Consider the following 16,918-nt stretch of genomic DNA (forward strand, 5'->3'; position numbering starts at 1 on the left):
CTCCCCAGCCACTTTGTCCAGCTCCTCCCGGGGGATCCCGAGGCGTTCCCAGGCCAGCCGGGAGACATAGTCTTCCCAACGTGTCCTGGGTCTTCCCGGTGGCCTCCTACCGGTCGGACGTGCCATAAACACCTCCCTAGGGAGGCGTTTGGGTGGCATCCTGACCAGATGCCCGAACCACCTCATCTGGCTCCTCTCGATGTGGAGGAGCAGCGGCTTTACTTTGAGCTCCCCCCGGATGGCAGAGCTTCTCACCCTATCTCTAAGGGAGAGCCCCGCCACCCGGCGGAGGAAACTCATTTCGGCCGCTTGTACCCGTGATCTTGTCCTTTCGGTCATAACCCAAAGCTCATGACCATAGGTGAGGATGGGAACGTAGATCGACCGGTAAATTGAGAGCTTTGCCTTCCAGCTCAGCTCCTTCTTCACCACAACGGATCGATACAGCGTCCGCATTACTGAAGATGCCGCACCGATCCGCCTGTCGATCTCATGATCCACTCTTCCCTCACTCGTGAACAAGACTCCGAGGTACTTGAACTCCTCCACTTGGGGCAGGGTCTCCTCCGCAACCCGGAGATGGCACTCCACCCTTTTCCGGACGAGAACCATGGACTCGGACTTGGAGGTGCTGATTCTCATCCCAGTTGCTTCACACTCAGCTGCGAACCGATCCAGTGAGAACTGCAGATCCTGGCCAAATGAAGCCATCAGGACCACATCATCTGCAAAAAGCAGAGACCTAATCCTGCAGCCACAAAACCAGATCCCCTCAACGCCTCGACTGCGCCTAGAAATTCTGTTCATAAAAGTTATGAACAGAATTGGTGACAAAGGGCAGCCTTGGCGGAGTCCAACCCTCACTGGAAACGTGTCCGACTTACTGCCGGCAATGCGGACCAAGCTCTGGCACTGATCATACAGGGAGCGGACCGCCACAATCAGACAGTCCGATACCCCATACTCTCTGAGCACTCCCCACAGGACTTCCCGAGGGACACGGTCGAATGCCTTCTCCAAGTCCACAAAACACATGTAGACTGGTTGGGCAAACTCCCATGCACCCTCAAGGACCCTGCCGAGAGTATAGAGCTGGTCCACAGTTCCACGACCAGGACGAAAACCACACTGTTCCTCCTGAATCCGAGGTTCGACTATCCGGCGTAGCCTCCTCTCCAGTACACCTGAATAGACCTTACCGGGAAGGCTGAGGAGTGTGATCCCACGATAGTTAGAACACACCCTCCGGTTCCAAACTCCCATGCACCCTCAAGGACCCTGCCGAGAGTATAGAGCTGGTCCACAGTTCCACGACCAGGACGAAAACCACACTGTTCCTCCTGAATCCGAGGTTTGACTATCCGGCGTAGCCTCCTCTCCAGTACACCTGAATAGACCTTACCGGGAAGGCTGAGGAGTGTGATCCCACGATAGTTAGAACACACCCTCCGGTTCCCCTTCTTAAAGAGAGGAACCACCACCCCGGTCTGCCAATCCAGAGGTACCGCCCCCGATGTCCACGCGATGTTGCAGAGTCTTGTCAACCAAGACAACCCCACAGCATCCAGAGCCTTAAGGAACTCCGGGCGGATCTCATCCACCCCCGGGGCCTTGCCACCGAGGAGCTTTTTAACTACCTCAGCAACCTCAGCCCCAGAAATAGGAGAGCCCACCACAGATTCCCCAGGCACTGCTTCCTCATAGGAAGACGTGTTGGTGGGATTGAGGATGTCTTCGAAGTATTCCCTCCACCGATCCACAACATCCGCAGTCGAGGTCAGCAGAACACCATCCTCACCATACACAGTGTTGATAGTGCACTGCTTCCCCTTCCTGAGGCGGCGGATGGTGGTCCAGAATCACTTCGAAGCCGTCCGGAAGTCGTTTTCCATGGCCTCCCCGAACTCCTCCCATGTCCGAGTTTTTGCCTCTGCGACCGCTGAAGCCGCACACCGCTTGGCCTGTCGGTACCTGTCCGCTGCCTCAGGAGTCCTATGAGCCAAAAGAACCAGATAGAACTCCTTCTTCAGCTTGACGGCATCCCTCACCGCCGGTGTCCACCAACGGGTTGTAGGATTACCGCCACGACAGGCACCAACTACCTTGCGGCCACAGCTCCAATCAGCCGCCTCGACAAAAGAGGTGCGGAACATGGTCCATTCGGACTCAATGTCCAGCACCTCCCTCGTGACATGTTCAAAGTTCTTCCGGAGGTGGGAATTGAAAATCTCTCTGACAGGAGACTCTGCCAGACGTTCCCAGCAAACCCTCACAATGCACTTGGGCCTGCCAAGTCTGTCCGGCATCCTCCCCCACCATCGCAGCCAACTCACAACCAGGTGGTGATCGGTAGAAAGCTCTGCCCCTCTCTTCACCCGAGTGTCCAAAACATGAGGCCGCAAATCCGATGACACAACTACAAAGTCGGTCATGGAACTGCGGCTTAGGGTGTCCTGGTGCCAAGTGCACATATGGACACCCTTATGTTTGAACATGGTGTTCGTTATGGACAATCTGTGACGGGCACAAAAGTCCAATAACAAAACACCGCTCGGGTTCAGATCCGAGCGGCCATTCTTCCAAATCACGCCTCTCCAGGTTTCACTGTCGCTGCCAACATGAGCATTGAAGTCCCCCAGTAGAACAAGGGAATCACCCGGGGGGGCACTCTCAAGTACTTCCTCGAGTGAATCCAAAAAGGGTGGGTACTCTGAGCTGCGGTTTGGCGCATAAGCGCAAACCACAGTCAGGACCCGTTCCCCCACCCGAAGGCGGAGGGAAGCTACCCTCTCGTCCACCGGGTTGACCTCCAACGTGCAGGCTCTGAGCCGGGGGGAAACAAGAATTGCCACCCCAGCCCGTCGCCTCTCACTGCCGGCAACGCCAGAGTGGAAGAGAGTCCAGCCCCTCTCGAGAGAACTGGTTCCAGAGCCCTTGCTGTGCGTCGAAGTGAGTCCGACTATATCTAGCCGGAACTTCTCCACCTCGCGCACTAGCTCAGGCTCCTTCCCCCCCAGCGAGGTGACGTTCCACGTCCCAAGAGATAGCTTCTGTCCTTCGGCTGCCGCCCAGCTCACATCGCACCCGACCTCTATGACCCCTGCTATGGGTGGTGAGCCCATTGGAGGGGGGACCCACGTTGCCTCTTCGGGCTGTGCCCGGCCGGGCCCCATGGGTAAAGGCCCGGCCACCAGGCGCTCGCCATCGTGCCCCACCTCCGGGCCTGGCTCCAGAGGGGGGCCCTGGTGACCCGCGTCCAGGCGAGGGAAATCTGGGTCCTTTGTTTTTATTTTTCATGGAGGTCTTCGAGCTGCTCTTTGTCTGATCCCTCAGCTAGGACCAGTTTGTCTTGGGAGACCCTACCAGGGGGCATAAAGCCCCCGGACAACATAGCTCCTAGGATCATCGGGACACGCAAACTCCTCTACCACGATAAGGTGGCAGCTCAGAGAGGAGCTGCCACCAGCTTTATTTCAGGCCAGCAATTTGTTCTGGCCTGAAATAAATTGGCCCTTTGAAACATATCCTTGTCTTTGTGTGTTGTATGTAGACCACATTGCTTAGCAGAGTTCAGTGATGCAAATGCATGTCAAGTTGATCAACAGATTGTATTATTCTCCAGTGCAATAACAGTACTGAAATGAAGGCTAAAAGGGCATTAATGGGAGCTTTAAAAAAAAAAGGAAGAAAAAAAGAAGTAACTAAATAGTTACTTTTCACAGTAACGCATTACTTTTTGGTGTAAGTAACGGAGTTAGTAACTGAGTTACTTTAGAAATAAAGTAACAAGTAACTGTAACTAGTTACTGGTTTTCAGTAACTAACCCAACACTGCTTGTGAGTTAAACACACCTGGCCCAGAAAGTGATATCATAAAGGGATATCATAAAGCGTTATCTTTGTCCTCTGTGCAGGACACAAGTCCTGTTTGTAGCAGAGTTGTTATCTGACTGAGCTGCTAGTCTCTAAGTCTGTTTACATTAAAAGGTTTTTGTGGGAGACCGACAATATTGACATTTCGGAAGAGAAATAATGAATAATACAAGTATTAATCACAAGATACAATAGAAAAAGATAATTCCAGCGTTGCAAGGACCATGATCACATTCTTCAAATCTAAGAAAAGGAGTTTAAGTAGAAAATAAAGGAACAACCTGAAAAGAAGAACAAATATTTACCCTTCATTAACCTCAAAGTCTCCTTTGACAACTGATAACTTGTGGAACTCGATTAGTGGCACAGAAATCACCTGAACTCTTACTTAATATGTCGCTTACAACATTCATTTTTTTCTTTTTCAACTCCCACTGAGTTGCATGAGAAACTTTGTGTGTTCAAAGTAAATAGAGGAGAGTCATGTCCATGAACAATGCTGGAATCATTGAGCTGCAGGCGGTGTCCACACTACACTCACATATTGTAAAAGTCCCACTCCACACTACACTCACATATTGTAAAAGTCCCACTCCACACTACACTCACATATTGTAAAAGTCCCACTCCACACTACACTCACATATTGTAAAAGTCCCACTTCACACTACACTCACATATTGTAAAAGTCCCACTCCACACTACACTCACATATTGTAAAAGTCCCACTCCACACTACACTCACATATTGTAAAAGTCCCACTCCACACTACACTCACATATTGTAAAAGTCCCACTCCACACTACACTCACATATTGTAAAAGTCACTGTAATTAATGTAGCTGTAATTAATGTTGCTGTAATTTATGTTGCTGTAATAAATGTTGCTGTAATTAAAGTTGGTGTAATTAATGTTGCTGTAATTAATGTTGCTGTAATCAATGTTGCTGTAATTAAAGTGGCTGTAATTAATGTAACTGTAATTAACGTTGCTGTTATTCATGTAGCTGTAATTAATGTTGCTGTAATAAATGTTGCTGTAATTAAAGTTGTTGTAATTAATGTTGCTGTAATTAAAGTGGCTGTAATTTGTAATTAATGTTGCTGTGATTAATGTTGCTGTAATTAATGTAGCTGTAATTAATGTTGCTGTAATTAATGTAGCTGTAATTAATGTTGCTGTTATTAATGTTGCTGTAATTAATGTAGCTGTAATCAATATTGCAGTAATTAATGTTGCTGTGATTAATGTTGCTGTAATTAATGTTGCTGTAATAAATGTTGCTGAGATTGATGTTGCTGTAATTAATGTTGCTGTAAAAATGTTGCCGTAATAAATGTAGCTGTAATAAATGTTGCTGTAATCAATGTTGCTGTAATTAATAATGCTGTAATCAATGTTGCTGTAATTAAAGTGGCTGTAATTAATGTAGCTGTAATTAATGTTACTGTAATTAATGTTGCGGTAATAAATGTTGCTGTAATTAATAATGCTGTAATCAATGTTGCTGTAATTAAAGTGGCTGTAATTAATGTAGCTGTAATTAATGTTACTGTAATTAATGTTGCGGTAATAAATGTTGCTGTAATTAATGATGCTGTAATCAATGTTGTTGTAATTAATGTTGCTGTAATAATTGTTGCTGTAATAATTGTTGCTGTAATAATTGTTGCTATAATTAATGTTGCTGTAATAAATGTAACTGTAATAAATGTACCTGTAATTAATGTTGCTGTAATTATTGTTGCTGTAATTATTGTTGCTGTAATAAATGTAGCTGTAATTAATGTTGCTGTAATTAATGTTGCTGAAATTAACGTTGCTGTAATTAATGTTGCGGTAATTAATGTAGCTGTAATTAATGTTGCTGTAATTAATGTAGCTGTAATTAATGTTGCTGTACTTAATGTAGCTGTAATTAATGTAGCTGTAATTAATGTTGCTGTAATTAATGTTGCTGTAATTAATGTGTGTGTAATAAATGTTGCTGTAATTAATGTTGCTGTAATTAGTGTTGCTGTAATTAGTGTACCTGTAATTAATGTTGCTGTAATAAATGTTGCTGTAATACATGAATACTGTAATTAATGTTGCTGTAATTAGAGTAGCTGCAAAATCACCCTCTGAAGAAGACAAAGCAGACAATCTATTGCTGTAGTTGAGTGAAAAAGGAGCAAAGTTCATACAAGTTGTTAAATTACCCCGCCGAAGACGAGAAAGCCGAGAAGTTGTAGCAGCCTCAGCTTCCTAGACTCCTTGATGCCAACAGGTACTGGAGTCCTGTAGACGTGAGCAACCAGAACCAGAAGCAGGACTAGAAGCATGAAGAGGAGCAGCATTAGCAGAAACATCTTGAATGCAACTCTGGAGCCTGAAATTACCCAAACACACACAGTTGAAAGTCACAGGGGGCGGGGCCAAAAGTACCTGCAAACGACACACCTCCAAATGGCGACAAGTACATCTTGTTAGGTTGCAGTCATGTGACCCAGAGGCACGTCAGGTTTCAGGTGATGGTCTAGAGCAGGGTTCCCCAACCTTTTTTCCACCAGGGACCGGTTTATTTAATGTATGCATTATTTTCACGGACCAGCTTTCCAAGCGTGGCAGATAAAAACAGCAAAAAGATGAGCATGAAAAATCAACTCACTATAACGCTGAAGTAGTGGCAGCCCTGGGCATGTTTCTTTGCGAAGAGATAGTCCCCGGTATGTTGATGGCATATACTGTATACCAGTGTTTCTTAACCAGTGTTGGGCCGCAAGCGCTCCCTAGAATGTAATATATGTGTTGTTCAGCTGTGGTCTGTATAGCCAGCAGCAGTACTCAGTTGTAATACACTTTTCCACCACTTGTGGCAGTAATGACAATACAAAACAAACAAAAGAAGTCTGGCGCTAATGTCACAGTGAAATTTCTTAAGCACAAAAATTATGACTAAAGTGTTGAAGCTGTATTTTCATCTGCACTTTAAATTTAATGACAGTTTAGTTAAGAAACATATTTATTACTAATTTAGTTTATTTATTTTAGCACAACATAATACATCCATCCATCCACTTCTACCGCTTATCCCTTTCGGGGTATGTAAATGTATTGTTTATTTGGTTAGTACTTATTTTTCAAATCAGCCTGACCTAAGCCTCAGGTTTGTTTGTTAAATGAATAATATAATCTTTGTGATTATCCCATGCTTTTATATCATTTGACAAGGTAGTAAACGGTAAATAGGTTAGACATATTTATTGAATATGATCAAAATCAAGAGTAAGATTACTAATTCAGTGTTAATATTGGAGTGGTCCCCGAGCTCCTCTGTAGTGGAAAAGTTGGGTCCCGAGGTCAAAAAGGTTTAGAACCCCTGCTATATACAATGACCCTGCAGGGCACTGCGGATGGAAATTAGCCTTTGACTACAATCTGGCACATTAACATTTTGTATGTGCATTGTCCCATGTACAAACAAACATAACAAAGGAGTTGTAATATACATCTATTAACAAGCTTAATGGTGTGTTTAGTGGGACAGGTGAAAGTTAAGTCAGAGAAAATGTCCGCAGGTAATTTTTTAACGGCCCCACGGCACATTTTAAAAATACGATTGAAAAAAATGAAAAACATAAAAAGTGGTATAAAAGAGCAAACAGGTGAAATGTAACACGAAAATGTTGCAATTAGAAATGTCCGATAATATCGGCCTGCTGATATTATCGGCCGATAAATGCTTTAAAATGTAATATCGCAAATTATCGGTATCGTTTTTTTTTTTTATCGGTATGGTTTAAAAAAAAAAATTAAATCAACATAAAAAACACAAGATACACTTACAATTAGTGCACCAACCCAAAAAACCTCCCTCCCCCATTTACACTCATTCACACATAATAATAAATAAATGATAAATGGGTTATACTTGTATAGCGCTTTTCTACCTTCAAGGTACTCAAAAGGGTTGAAACTTTCTGTTATTAATATTCTGGTTCCAACAAACACACACCTCACCCCCCCGCCCCCATCCCGAATTCGGAGGTCTCAAGGTTGGCAAGTAGGCATTGACGTCACTTGCGTGATGCAAAGCAGAGAAACATTTTGCCGCTTTTCCACGACACCCGCACACGCTCTTCTTCCCTCCCTCCATGCCTCCCTCGCTCGCCCGCCTGCTCGCTCCCGCCCCCGCTGTAAACAGTCCAGGCGGGGAAGATGAGCGCTTTGATTGAGACTTTTATTAGTAGTACTAGGTTGCACAGTGAAGTACATATTCCGTACAATTGACCACTAAATGGTAACAACCAAATAACTTTTTCAACTTGTTTAAGTCGGGGTCCACTTAAATTGATTCATGATACAAATATATACTATCAGATATTCCAAAGCACTCCGCCGAAGGAGCGAGCGACAATACAAAAGTGTGGTGCACTGGACCCCAGCGCTGGGCGAATCAGACGTGTAACACGTTAGGAGTGATGTTAGCCCGTTCGGGGCTAATTGTGCTACCGTAACTGTAAACTCCACGGCGAGCACTCTAAGACGCTTGATAAATACGGCCCCTGTTGATTGCTATTCTGAATGTTGCTGGGCCGGGTTTGGTTTTAGAATTGGAATTGTATTATTATGATATCAGTGTGTATTATTTTGTTGGACTGATTAATAAAAATAAAAAAAGAAGCTGGAATAGAAACTGGAATCCTGAAGTTGCTGACACGGACGGTCTACTTTCCGCGCCTCCCAGGAAATAGCAGCCATATTAACTCACGCTGAAGTCAAAATGAAAAGTTGACGTCTCACTGAAGGACTGTAGAATCTTGTGGTAATGATTATTATCCATCCAATCATTTTCCACCACTTGTCCCTTTCTGGGTTGTGTGGGGAGCTGGAGCCTATCCCAGCTGCACTCGGCCATCATATATTATCTGCAAACAGCGAGCAAATACAGATCTTGTTTTTTCACTTTTTAAAATCAACACTTCCTCATTTGATCCACCCTTGATAAACAGAAAGCAAATAATTAAGCAGTCGAAGCCTTTGGGCCAACCAAAGTTTTGTTGGAGATAACTGGAAAGATAACTCTTTTGTTGACTTAACCAAAATGCTCCAACTTGCACAAACTCCACCCATGCTAATACTCTCATTTCAACCATTTGTTGAAGATCTTTTACGCGTCAAGGCTGACGGCACACACACACACACACACACACACACACACACACACACACACACACACACACACACACACACACACACACACACACACACACACACACACACACACACACACACACACACACACACACACACACACACACACACACACATACACACACACACACACACACACACACACACACTGTGTATGTGACAAGCCAGAGAAGAGGAGCAGAGGGTTAGGACTTGAAACTGTAGAAACATCTCCAAGGATCCTGGTAAGTTCTTGCAATTATTAACTAAGTTTTACGTTCTAGTGTAACACTTAAGTTGTATTTTCTAAAGAACTTATTTTCACTCAGCTTTACACAGCCTTGTCCCCCTTATGTGGCCCTAATAATTTCTTACAAAACACAACACTAATGATCAATTTAGTAATGGTTATCATGTGACAGTCAAAAGAGCAATTATGCGTTAGGGAAGCTAGCTCATTTTCAAAAGCTTATTTTTCTTTACCATTAAAACCAATTTTAAATCCTTGTTACAATTATCAAATTTTGCCTACTATACAATATATAGAATTCAACGGATCTTACTTTATTTCTTCATTCATTTCACAGAAAACAAGCTACAGACGCCAGCTAGCTTTAACCATTAAGATTTTAATAAAAGCAAAAAGGCTAATAAAACATTCGATAAATGTCAGTTTCAATGTGTTTACATCAATTTTATAAGTACTTCAATTTGAAGTACAGTACATCTGTACCACACTAAAAAGTGTCTAATAAGGACTACATTTATCGTGAATAATAGAACATTTATGTACCGCTCTATCTTAATTATTCGTAACATTTTACCAAAACAAAAAGAAACAAAGAAAACCTGTCATATGCGATATGTGATTCCAAAGATGCGGAGGACCTCAGGCAGTGTGCAGGTAAGAAGATTTCTTCACTTCAATGCACAAGGCAATGTAACACAAACTGGTAATAGCTTAGCGCAGTATGAAGATTAACAAAGTAAAAACATAGGTAGCATGAAACAAACCGTCGTCTGTAGCGTACAGCGAACAACGGAGCAGCAACTAAGACACCAGAATGTAAAGGAGAAACAGGTGAGGACGCTAATCAATAAACAGAAAGCAGGTGCGGCTAATGAGCCAGCTAGCAACAAGAAAACGAAACCAAGGGAGCAAAGGGGCAATGAAAACATAATTGGCCACTAAACTAAGGAGAATAATACAGACTCTAACATTGCGTAACAAATCATAACAAAAACATCTCTAACATTATTTAAATCGATTGTTTCAGATAAAAAGACGACAAAGAAAAAAAAATACACCTGTTTCGATGATGACGTCTAAAAAAAAACAATGACATATGAACAAAACTTTTAAGGCTTTTCTGAAAGCTACTTAAAGTATACAATTGTATTTTGCCTAAAGATAGGTTGATTGGCAACACTAAAATGGCCTTAGTGTGTGAATGCTGTCTATCTGTGTTGGCCCTGTGATGAGGTGCACACTTGTCCAGGGTGTACCCAACCTTCTGCTCGGATGCAGCTGGGATAGGCTCCAGCTGCACCGCGACCCCAAGAAGGACAAGCGGAAGAAAATGGATGGAGGGATGGACCTTGGAAACAGGGATATAGGAGAACTTCTAGTCATGTATTTCATTCACACCACATTATTTAAATGTTATTAACAATATTAAACAGTTACTTAACAACCATTTAACAGTAAATTAACAATTATCACCCATCATTAGGAACATTTAACTTTATTAACGATTACGTTTTTAAACATGTATTAACCCAGTGGTTCTCAAACTTTTTTTGTCATCCCCCACTTTGGACAAGGGGGAGTTTTCAAGCCCCACCTGCCCCCATCACCCCAACAGAACGCTAATGCCAAGCTTAACATTTTCAAATTTATTGAACATCAAGTAACATCAAGTTGTATACATTCAAACTCAATAACATAAAATAACATCAAGTTCAATAATAAATAAAATAACTGTGCAGCTGTGGTATAACTTGCATCAAGTTCAATAATAAATTAAATAACTTGCATCAAGTTCAATAATAAATAAAACAAAAGTGTTATAACTTGCATCAAGTTCAATAATAAATTAAAAAAAAGTGTCATAACTTGCATCAAGTTCAATAATAAATCAAATAAAAGTGTTATAACTTGCATCAAGTTCAATAATAAAAAAAAAAAGGGTCATAACTTGCATCAAGTTCAATAATAAATCAAATAAGTGGTGAACCTCAGCCTCAGGGTGGAGTCAGATGTCAGTACAATAAACTGGTCCTCCTCAGCAGACATGAAATCAGCAGGTGCTGCAGATAGATTATAAATGAATAGGCTTACTTTATTTTTCATTACATAATAAATGCAAATAAATCTGTTTGACAACAATCATCTGGACACAACAATCTGGACTAACATTCCAGTTAGTAAGTAGCATGCAACACAGATAAAATGCATGTATAATATATGAGTATAATATTCAATAAATACCAACCTGCTGCATTGAATGGATCCATAACCCAGTTGTACTGAGCACTGTTGATGGGGAAGTACATTTCTCTCAGGGAGGAGATGTGTTGCTTGGTGCAGGGGATCACTGTGGTGGCACCAGATTCGGTGGTTTCAGCAACCTCACCCAGGTTCTCAAAGGCATCAATATTTTGTTGGTCGAGGCGCCTGCCCCATCCCTCGAGCTTTCGGGAGAACGCAGTGATTTTGTCTGGCAGTTGGGGTATGTGCTTATCCTTGCCTTGGAGCTGAAGATTTACCTCATTCAGCTTGCCAAACATATCGCTGAGGTAGGCCAGCTTCAACAGAAATTGTTCATCACTGAACTTGCTTGCATGCGCTCCTCCTCCAAAAAGATCAGAATGTCTGCCCTGAGCTGAAAGACACGCGACAGCACTTTGCCCCGGGAGAGCCACCTTGCTTGACTGTGAAACAGCACGGCTGTATGATCAGCTCACATTTCCTCACACAGTGCAGAGAACAGTCGCGCTTTCAGTGCTTGTGTTTTCATCAAATTTACCGCGCTCACAACATCTGGTAAAACCTCATTGAGTTTGGGGCTGAGCTGCCTTGACGCGAGTGAATGACACAGTGTGTCCAATGCGCATTTGGCGCAACCCTCTTTATTAGAGCCTGCAACCCGTTTCTTGACCCTGCCATGGTCTGTGCGCCATCAGAGCAAAAGCCCACACAGTTTTCCCATTTAAAGTCGTGTTCTTTGAGGAAACTGTCCATTATCTTGAACAGCTCATCGGAAAGTTTGTTCCGCTTTGCCCCGCCCCCATTAGTTACTGTTGCTATGTCTGTCAAACTTTCGCTCCTACCTAGCAAATTAAAGCCTACAGGAAAAATAAGTAATTTACATTTATTTATATAGCGGATTTTACAGACAGAATCACAAAATTATTTACAGTGTGTATAGAAAATGAAAGCATAGTAAAAAAAAAAAATCTAAGAATATAATTTAAAAAAAAAAGAAATTTAAGTGACATTTCCTCCCGTTCCTCGCGCCCCACCTGTCATGTCTCTATTCCCCACCAGTGGGGCGCGCCCCACACTTTGAGAAACGCTGTATTAACCGTAAGTAAACATCAGTAATTTAACAGTCATTAACAGTTAGCAAATATATTAAATTCAACAATAGTTATTCAACAAATATTTAAGCCATTTTCCATAATTGAACATGTTTTAACAGTTGTTAAAATATGAAACATAATTGAACGTTAATAGTTTAACAGTTATTACAGATGCTAAACAGCTCGTAATCCGTAATTTAACAGTTACAAAACATTAGATGTTATTGACAATTAGTTATTAAACAGTTAACCTTAATTAAACAGTCACTAATCAGTCATGTAAAGGTTATTACAAATATAAGATGTAACAGTTAACAATTAATAGTTATTAAATAGGTGTCATACAGTAATTTATCAGTTAACAGTTAAAAAAAAAAAAAAATACGGTAATTGAAGTTATTTAACAGTAATTTTCCATAATTTAACAGTTATCAGTTATTAAAAATCCGAAACGTTATTAACAGTTACTAAACAGTAATTTAACAGTAAACAGTTCTAAAACAGTTATTAAACAGTAAGTTAACCTTTATATTACAGTTAATGAATGACTGTTTAAAAAAAAACCTGATATCCAAACATCCATCCATTTTCTACCGCTTGTCCCTCGGGGCAGCTGGAACCTAAAAAAAACAAACAAAAAAACTGATATCATCTATTTAAAAAAATATACAATCTTAGCAGTTATCAACGGTTGTAAACATGTTTAACAGGTATTAACTGCAAAGGTGTTTACTTTCACTGAAGACTAACAAATGTCCAGGCCCTTATGGAATCAGTGGTATTTTACTTAAGTCATGCGCAAAGCAACTAAGTTTTATATTTTCTTATATCTTTAATCTATCTTTAAGCTTACTGCATGTTCCAAGTGTGTGGAAGTGTGCCATGATTATCCCTGTCCCTGAAAGCAGCAGACCTACCGCTTTGAATGACTTAAGGCCAGTTGCTCTTACTTCACTTGTGATGAAATGTTTGGAAAGAATTGTAAAGTTTCATCTTGCAACAGAAATCGAGCATGTACTCGACCCTATGCAGTTAGCCTATAGGGCACACAGAGGTGTGTTGGATGCTTCAACCACCCTTCTTAACATTCTATTTACCCTCTAGAGGGAAATAAAACCCACCCTAGACTTTTATTTGTTGATTTTTCATCTGCTTTTAACACTATCCAACCTCATATCCTAGTCTAAAGCCTGATCAGGGATTGTAATCTGAGTTTTAATATGACTGGTCGGATTTTAGATTTTTTAACTGATAGATCCCAACAAGTCAAGATGAATGGTATTTTATCTGAGTTATCACACTCTTCAACTGGCTCACCTCAAGGATGTGTGCTTTCAGCCCTTATTTTTATCCTGTACACAAACACATGCCAGAGTAAGCATGCTAACAGGACGCTAGTGAAATTTGCAGATGACACGGTCATTGTCAGTCTTCTCAGTGGAAATGAGTACAGCCATGGTCCCGTAGTTACTCATTTTGTTAGCTGGTGTGAAGAATCCTACAGTTCAACATATCTAAAACAAAGGACATGATTACTGATTTTAGAACCCACACCAATGCCAAACCTACCACATTCATCAAAGGTCAGTCTGTAGACTGTGTGGACAGCTACAAGTACATCGGCAAGGTCATAGACTCAAAGCTGACCTTCGAGATGAACTGCGAAGCAGTGTGTAAAAAGGGACACCAACATCTTCATTGCCTGAGGAAACTGTCACGTCTCCACATAGATAGAACCATGTTGTCGCTCTTTTATCGGGCATACAGTATATTGAATCAATGATGTCATGGTTTGGTAGTTTGTCCTTGAGTAACAAGTCTGCACTAAATCAAATTGAAAAAGCGGGCTAGTTAGATTATAGGTGAGCCGCAACTCAACCTATCTGACATCCATGCCACAGAGCTGCAGTGCAATGCGAGCTCTATTATTCACCACTGCACCCATCATCCTTTACGCAGTGTATTCCAGCTCCTTCGCTCTGGTCAGAGGTTCATTGTTCCTCTTTGTAGGACTAAACGATATAAAAATACTTTTGTACCTGCTGCCATCACATGCTTAAATGAGGCTATCACATAATGATTTTGTTTTTTAATGTATTTATTATGTCATAGCACTTTAATCACAATGATTCTATTGGTTTATTAGGTATTATATTTTATTGTTCTAGGGTGTGCCTGTATACTGGTGATCGTTTGCAGATTTTTAAATGTTTTTATGTTTTATATGATTTGTGTTTGCTTGCTTCATGATGTCCTGACGCTAAATTACAAATGTCTGCACAAATATTTTACCTGCGGGTACCATTAAAGAAACCTTGAACCTTGAACTTTGAACTCGTATTTGAAGTCATTAAACAGTTCTGACAAGTAATATTGTTTGTTTAACAGTCATATTAAACAGTTGTAGGCAGTTATTTGGTTATTAAACAAATATGAAGTTATTGAACAGTTATGTATCAGATATTGAATAGTGAACACTTATTTTGGTTATTTAACGCTTATTGAATGGATGGATGAATTGTTATTATTCACCATTGAACAGTAAATAAATGGGTTGAAAGTTGTTGAACAGTTTTCAATTACATATTGACGTTAATAACAGTTTCATAGTTTTATAACTGTTTTTAAATTTTTAACAATTTGACAGTTACTTAACAGTCAAGCGTAGTAGAAGAAGTTATTAACATTCATTCAACAGTTTTTTTTACAGGATTATCCAGCTAATATTATTAAAAACCCTCCTGTTGTCCACAGTGTATTGGCAAGAGCAGCCTGTGTTCTCCATCATAAGTCGGCCATGGGGGACAGCATGAGTAAATCATCCATGCCCTTGCAGAAGTCCTCCTTCTTCCTGCCTGCCAAACACGTCAACGGCCCATCCGGCGCCAACAGTGTCCCTCCTCGCCCGAGCATCTTCTCCACGCTGAGACGACTTCCTGTCGCCAAACCTAATGATTTCATACCTCTGTTCAGTGACTGCATCGCTGCCGCCGCTTCCAGGACTCAGGAGTACCTGCTTTTCAAGGACCCCGAGGACAAGTTCCAACCCAGTCCCGAGGCGCTGACTCAGGTAGTATGGACTTCCAGTGTTTCTGTCAGAAGAGATTTTGGACGCTTTGTGACCCCCCCACAGATCTTTCTCATGACCTACATCTCCCAGAGTGTACACCTCAACATGACAGACGTCTTCAACTGCACAGCCATGACGCCCGGGCAGCGCGTCCTGCTGGGGGCCGACTGGGTGTGGGCCGTGTTGGAGAAGCCCACAAAGAACCCTCGCATTCAGATCGCTGTGCAAGTGCTTCACCCGCCCGACAAGGAGGGTGACAAAGAGGAAGACCATATCCCGGAGAGCTGCAACGAATCCGTCCAGATGGCCCAAAGGGAGTCCAACGACAGGAACATGTATGAGCGAATGGTGGACTTCTGCACCTCAGTCGGCAAGGACTGCTACGCCCTCTTCTTGTTCTTGGGGAAGAAACACGACAAGGGAAACATCTACGGCCTTCTCAGCAACAACTTTGAGGCGGCCATCGAGAAGTGCGACAAGATCGACCGAGCTCTTCTTGAGAACTTCTTCAAGGGCTCGCGCTACCTGTACACACCTTCTGGAATGATGCAGGCCATCGTCACCAAGAAGGAGGGAGACCCTCTCACCCTCATGATTAAGTTCAGCTAGTCCACAACGATAAGAAATCACACATCAAATTAGTAACTCGCTTTTAGAAAAACAGATTAACTACAACATCGCGGTTTTATCGTACGTCCAAACATTGCCTACAAACGAGTCATTTTGTACTTTTTGCTATTGTTACAAATACACGTCAGACTTTTCATAGAGAAATATAGTCATTTTGAAATTTGACTTTCTGGTGTACCGTCATTTCATATTTGATTATTATTAGCAATATTGTACTGAGCATTAAGGATGTGAATCTTACAACTCAACCGTCAATTACATTCTGACTTTTGGGGTTACGATTCGATTCAGAATCGATTCCCAATTCAAACAAATTTTCACAATAAAAAAAATGGCGTATACAATAAAATACAACTTTTTAACACGGGTTACAGGTATGAAGTACAGTATACGGTGCATTCGGAAAGTACTTGCGACGCTTCACTTTTTCCAGATTGTGTTATATTACAGCTTTTACCTGAGACTGGAAGGTCGTGAGTTCAAACCCCGGCCGAGTCATACCAAAGACTATAAGAATGGGACCTATTACCTCCCTGCTTGGCACTCAGCATCGAGGGTTGGAATTGGGCGTTAAATCAAATCA

General features: G+C 41.9%; 2 protein-coding genes across 4 annotated transcripts in view; one reads left to right on the top strand and one right to left on the bottom strand.

Moving 5' to 3' along the window:
• Positions 1-6,168, bottom strand: part of LOC133646771 (neutral cholesterol ester hydrolase 1-like) — a 10,768-nt gene extending 4,600 nt beyond the window's left edge. The window contains exon 1 of one of the 2 annotated variants that reach the window (XM_062042529.1): positions 6,077-6,168. The gene's annotated coding sequence lies outside the window, so the exon portion shown is untranslated. The remainder of the gene's footprint in view (positions 1-6,076) is intronic. The other variant, XM_062042528.1, reaches the window with a different exon arrangement.
• Positions 1-16,545, top strand: part of rep15 (RAB15 effector protein) — a 30,704-nt gene extending 14,159 nt beyond the window's left edge. The window contains exons 1-3 of one of the 2 annotated variants that reach the window (XM_062042531.1): positions 9,228-9,295; positions 15,390-15,705; positions 15,769-16,545. In XM_062042531.1, the coding sequence (XP_061898515.1) occupies positions 15,433-15,705; positions 15,769-16,314 (819 nt within the window). In that variant the 5' untranslated portion in view covers positions 9,228-9,295; positions 15,390-15,432 and the 3' untranslated portion in view covers positions 16,315-16,545. Of the gene's footprint in view, positions 1-9,227; positions 9,296-15,389; positions 15,706-15,768 lie in introns of those variants that run through there. The other variant, XM_062042532.1, reaches the window with a different exon arrangement.
• The last annotated feature ends 373 nt before the right edge of the window (positions 16,546-16,918 follow it).

The sequence above is a fragment of the Entelurus aequoreus genome, linkage group LG03 (genome assembly GCF_033978785.1).
Source record: "Entelurus aequoreus isolate RoL-2023_Sb linkage group LG03, RoL_Eaeq_v1.1, whole genome shotgun sequence".
In the NCBI taxonomy this organism is placed as follows: domain Eukaryota; kingdom Metazoa; phylum Chordata; class Actinopteri; order Syngnathiformes; family Syngnathidae; genus Entelurus; species Entelurus aequoreus.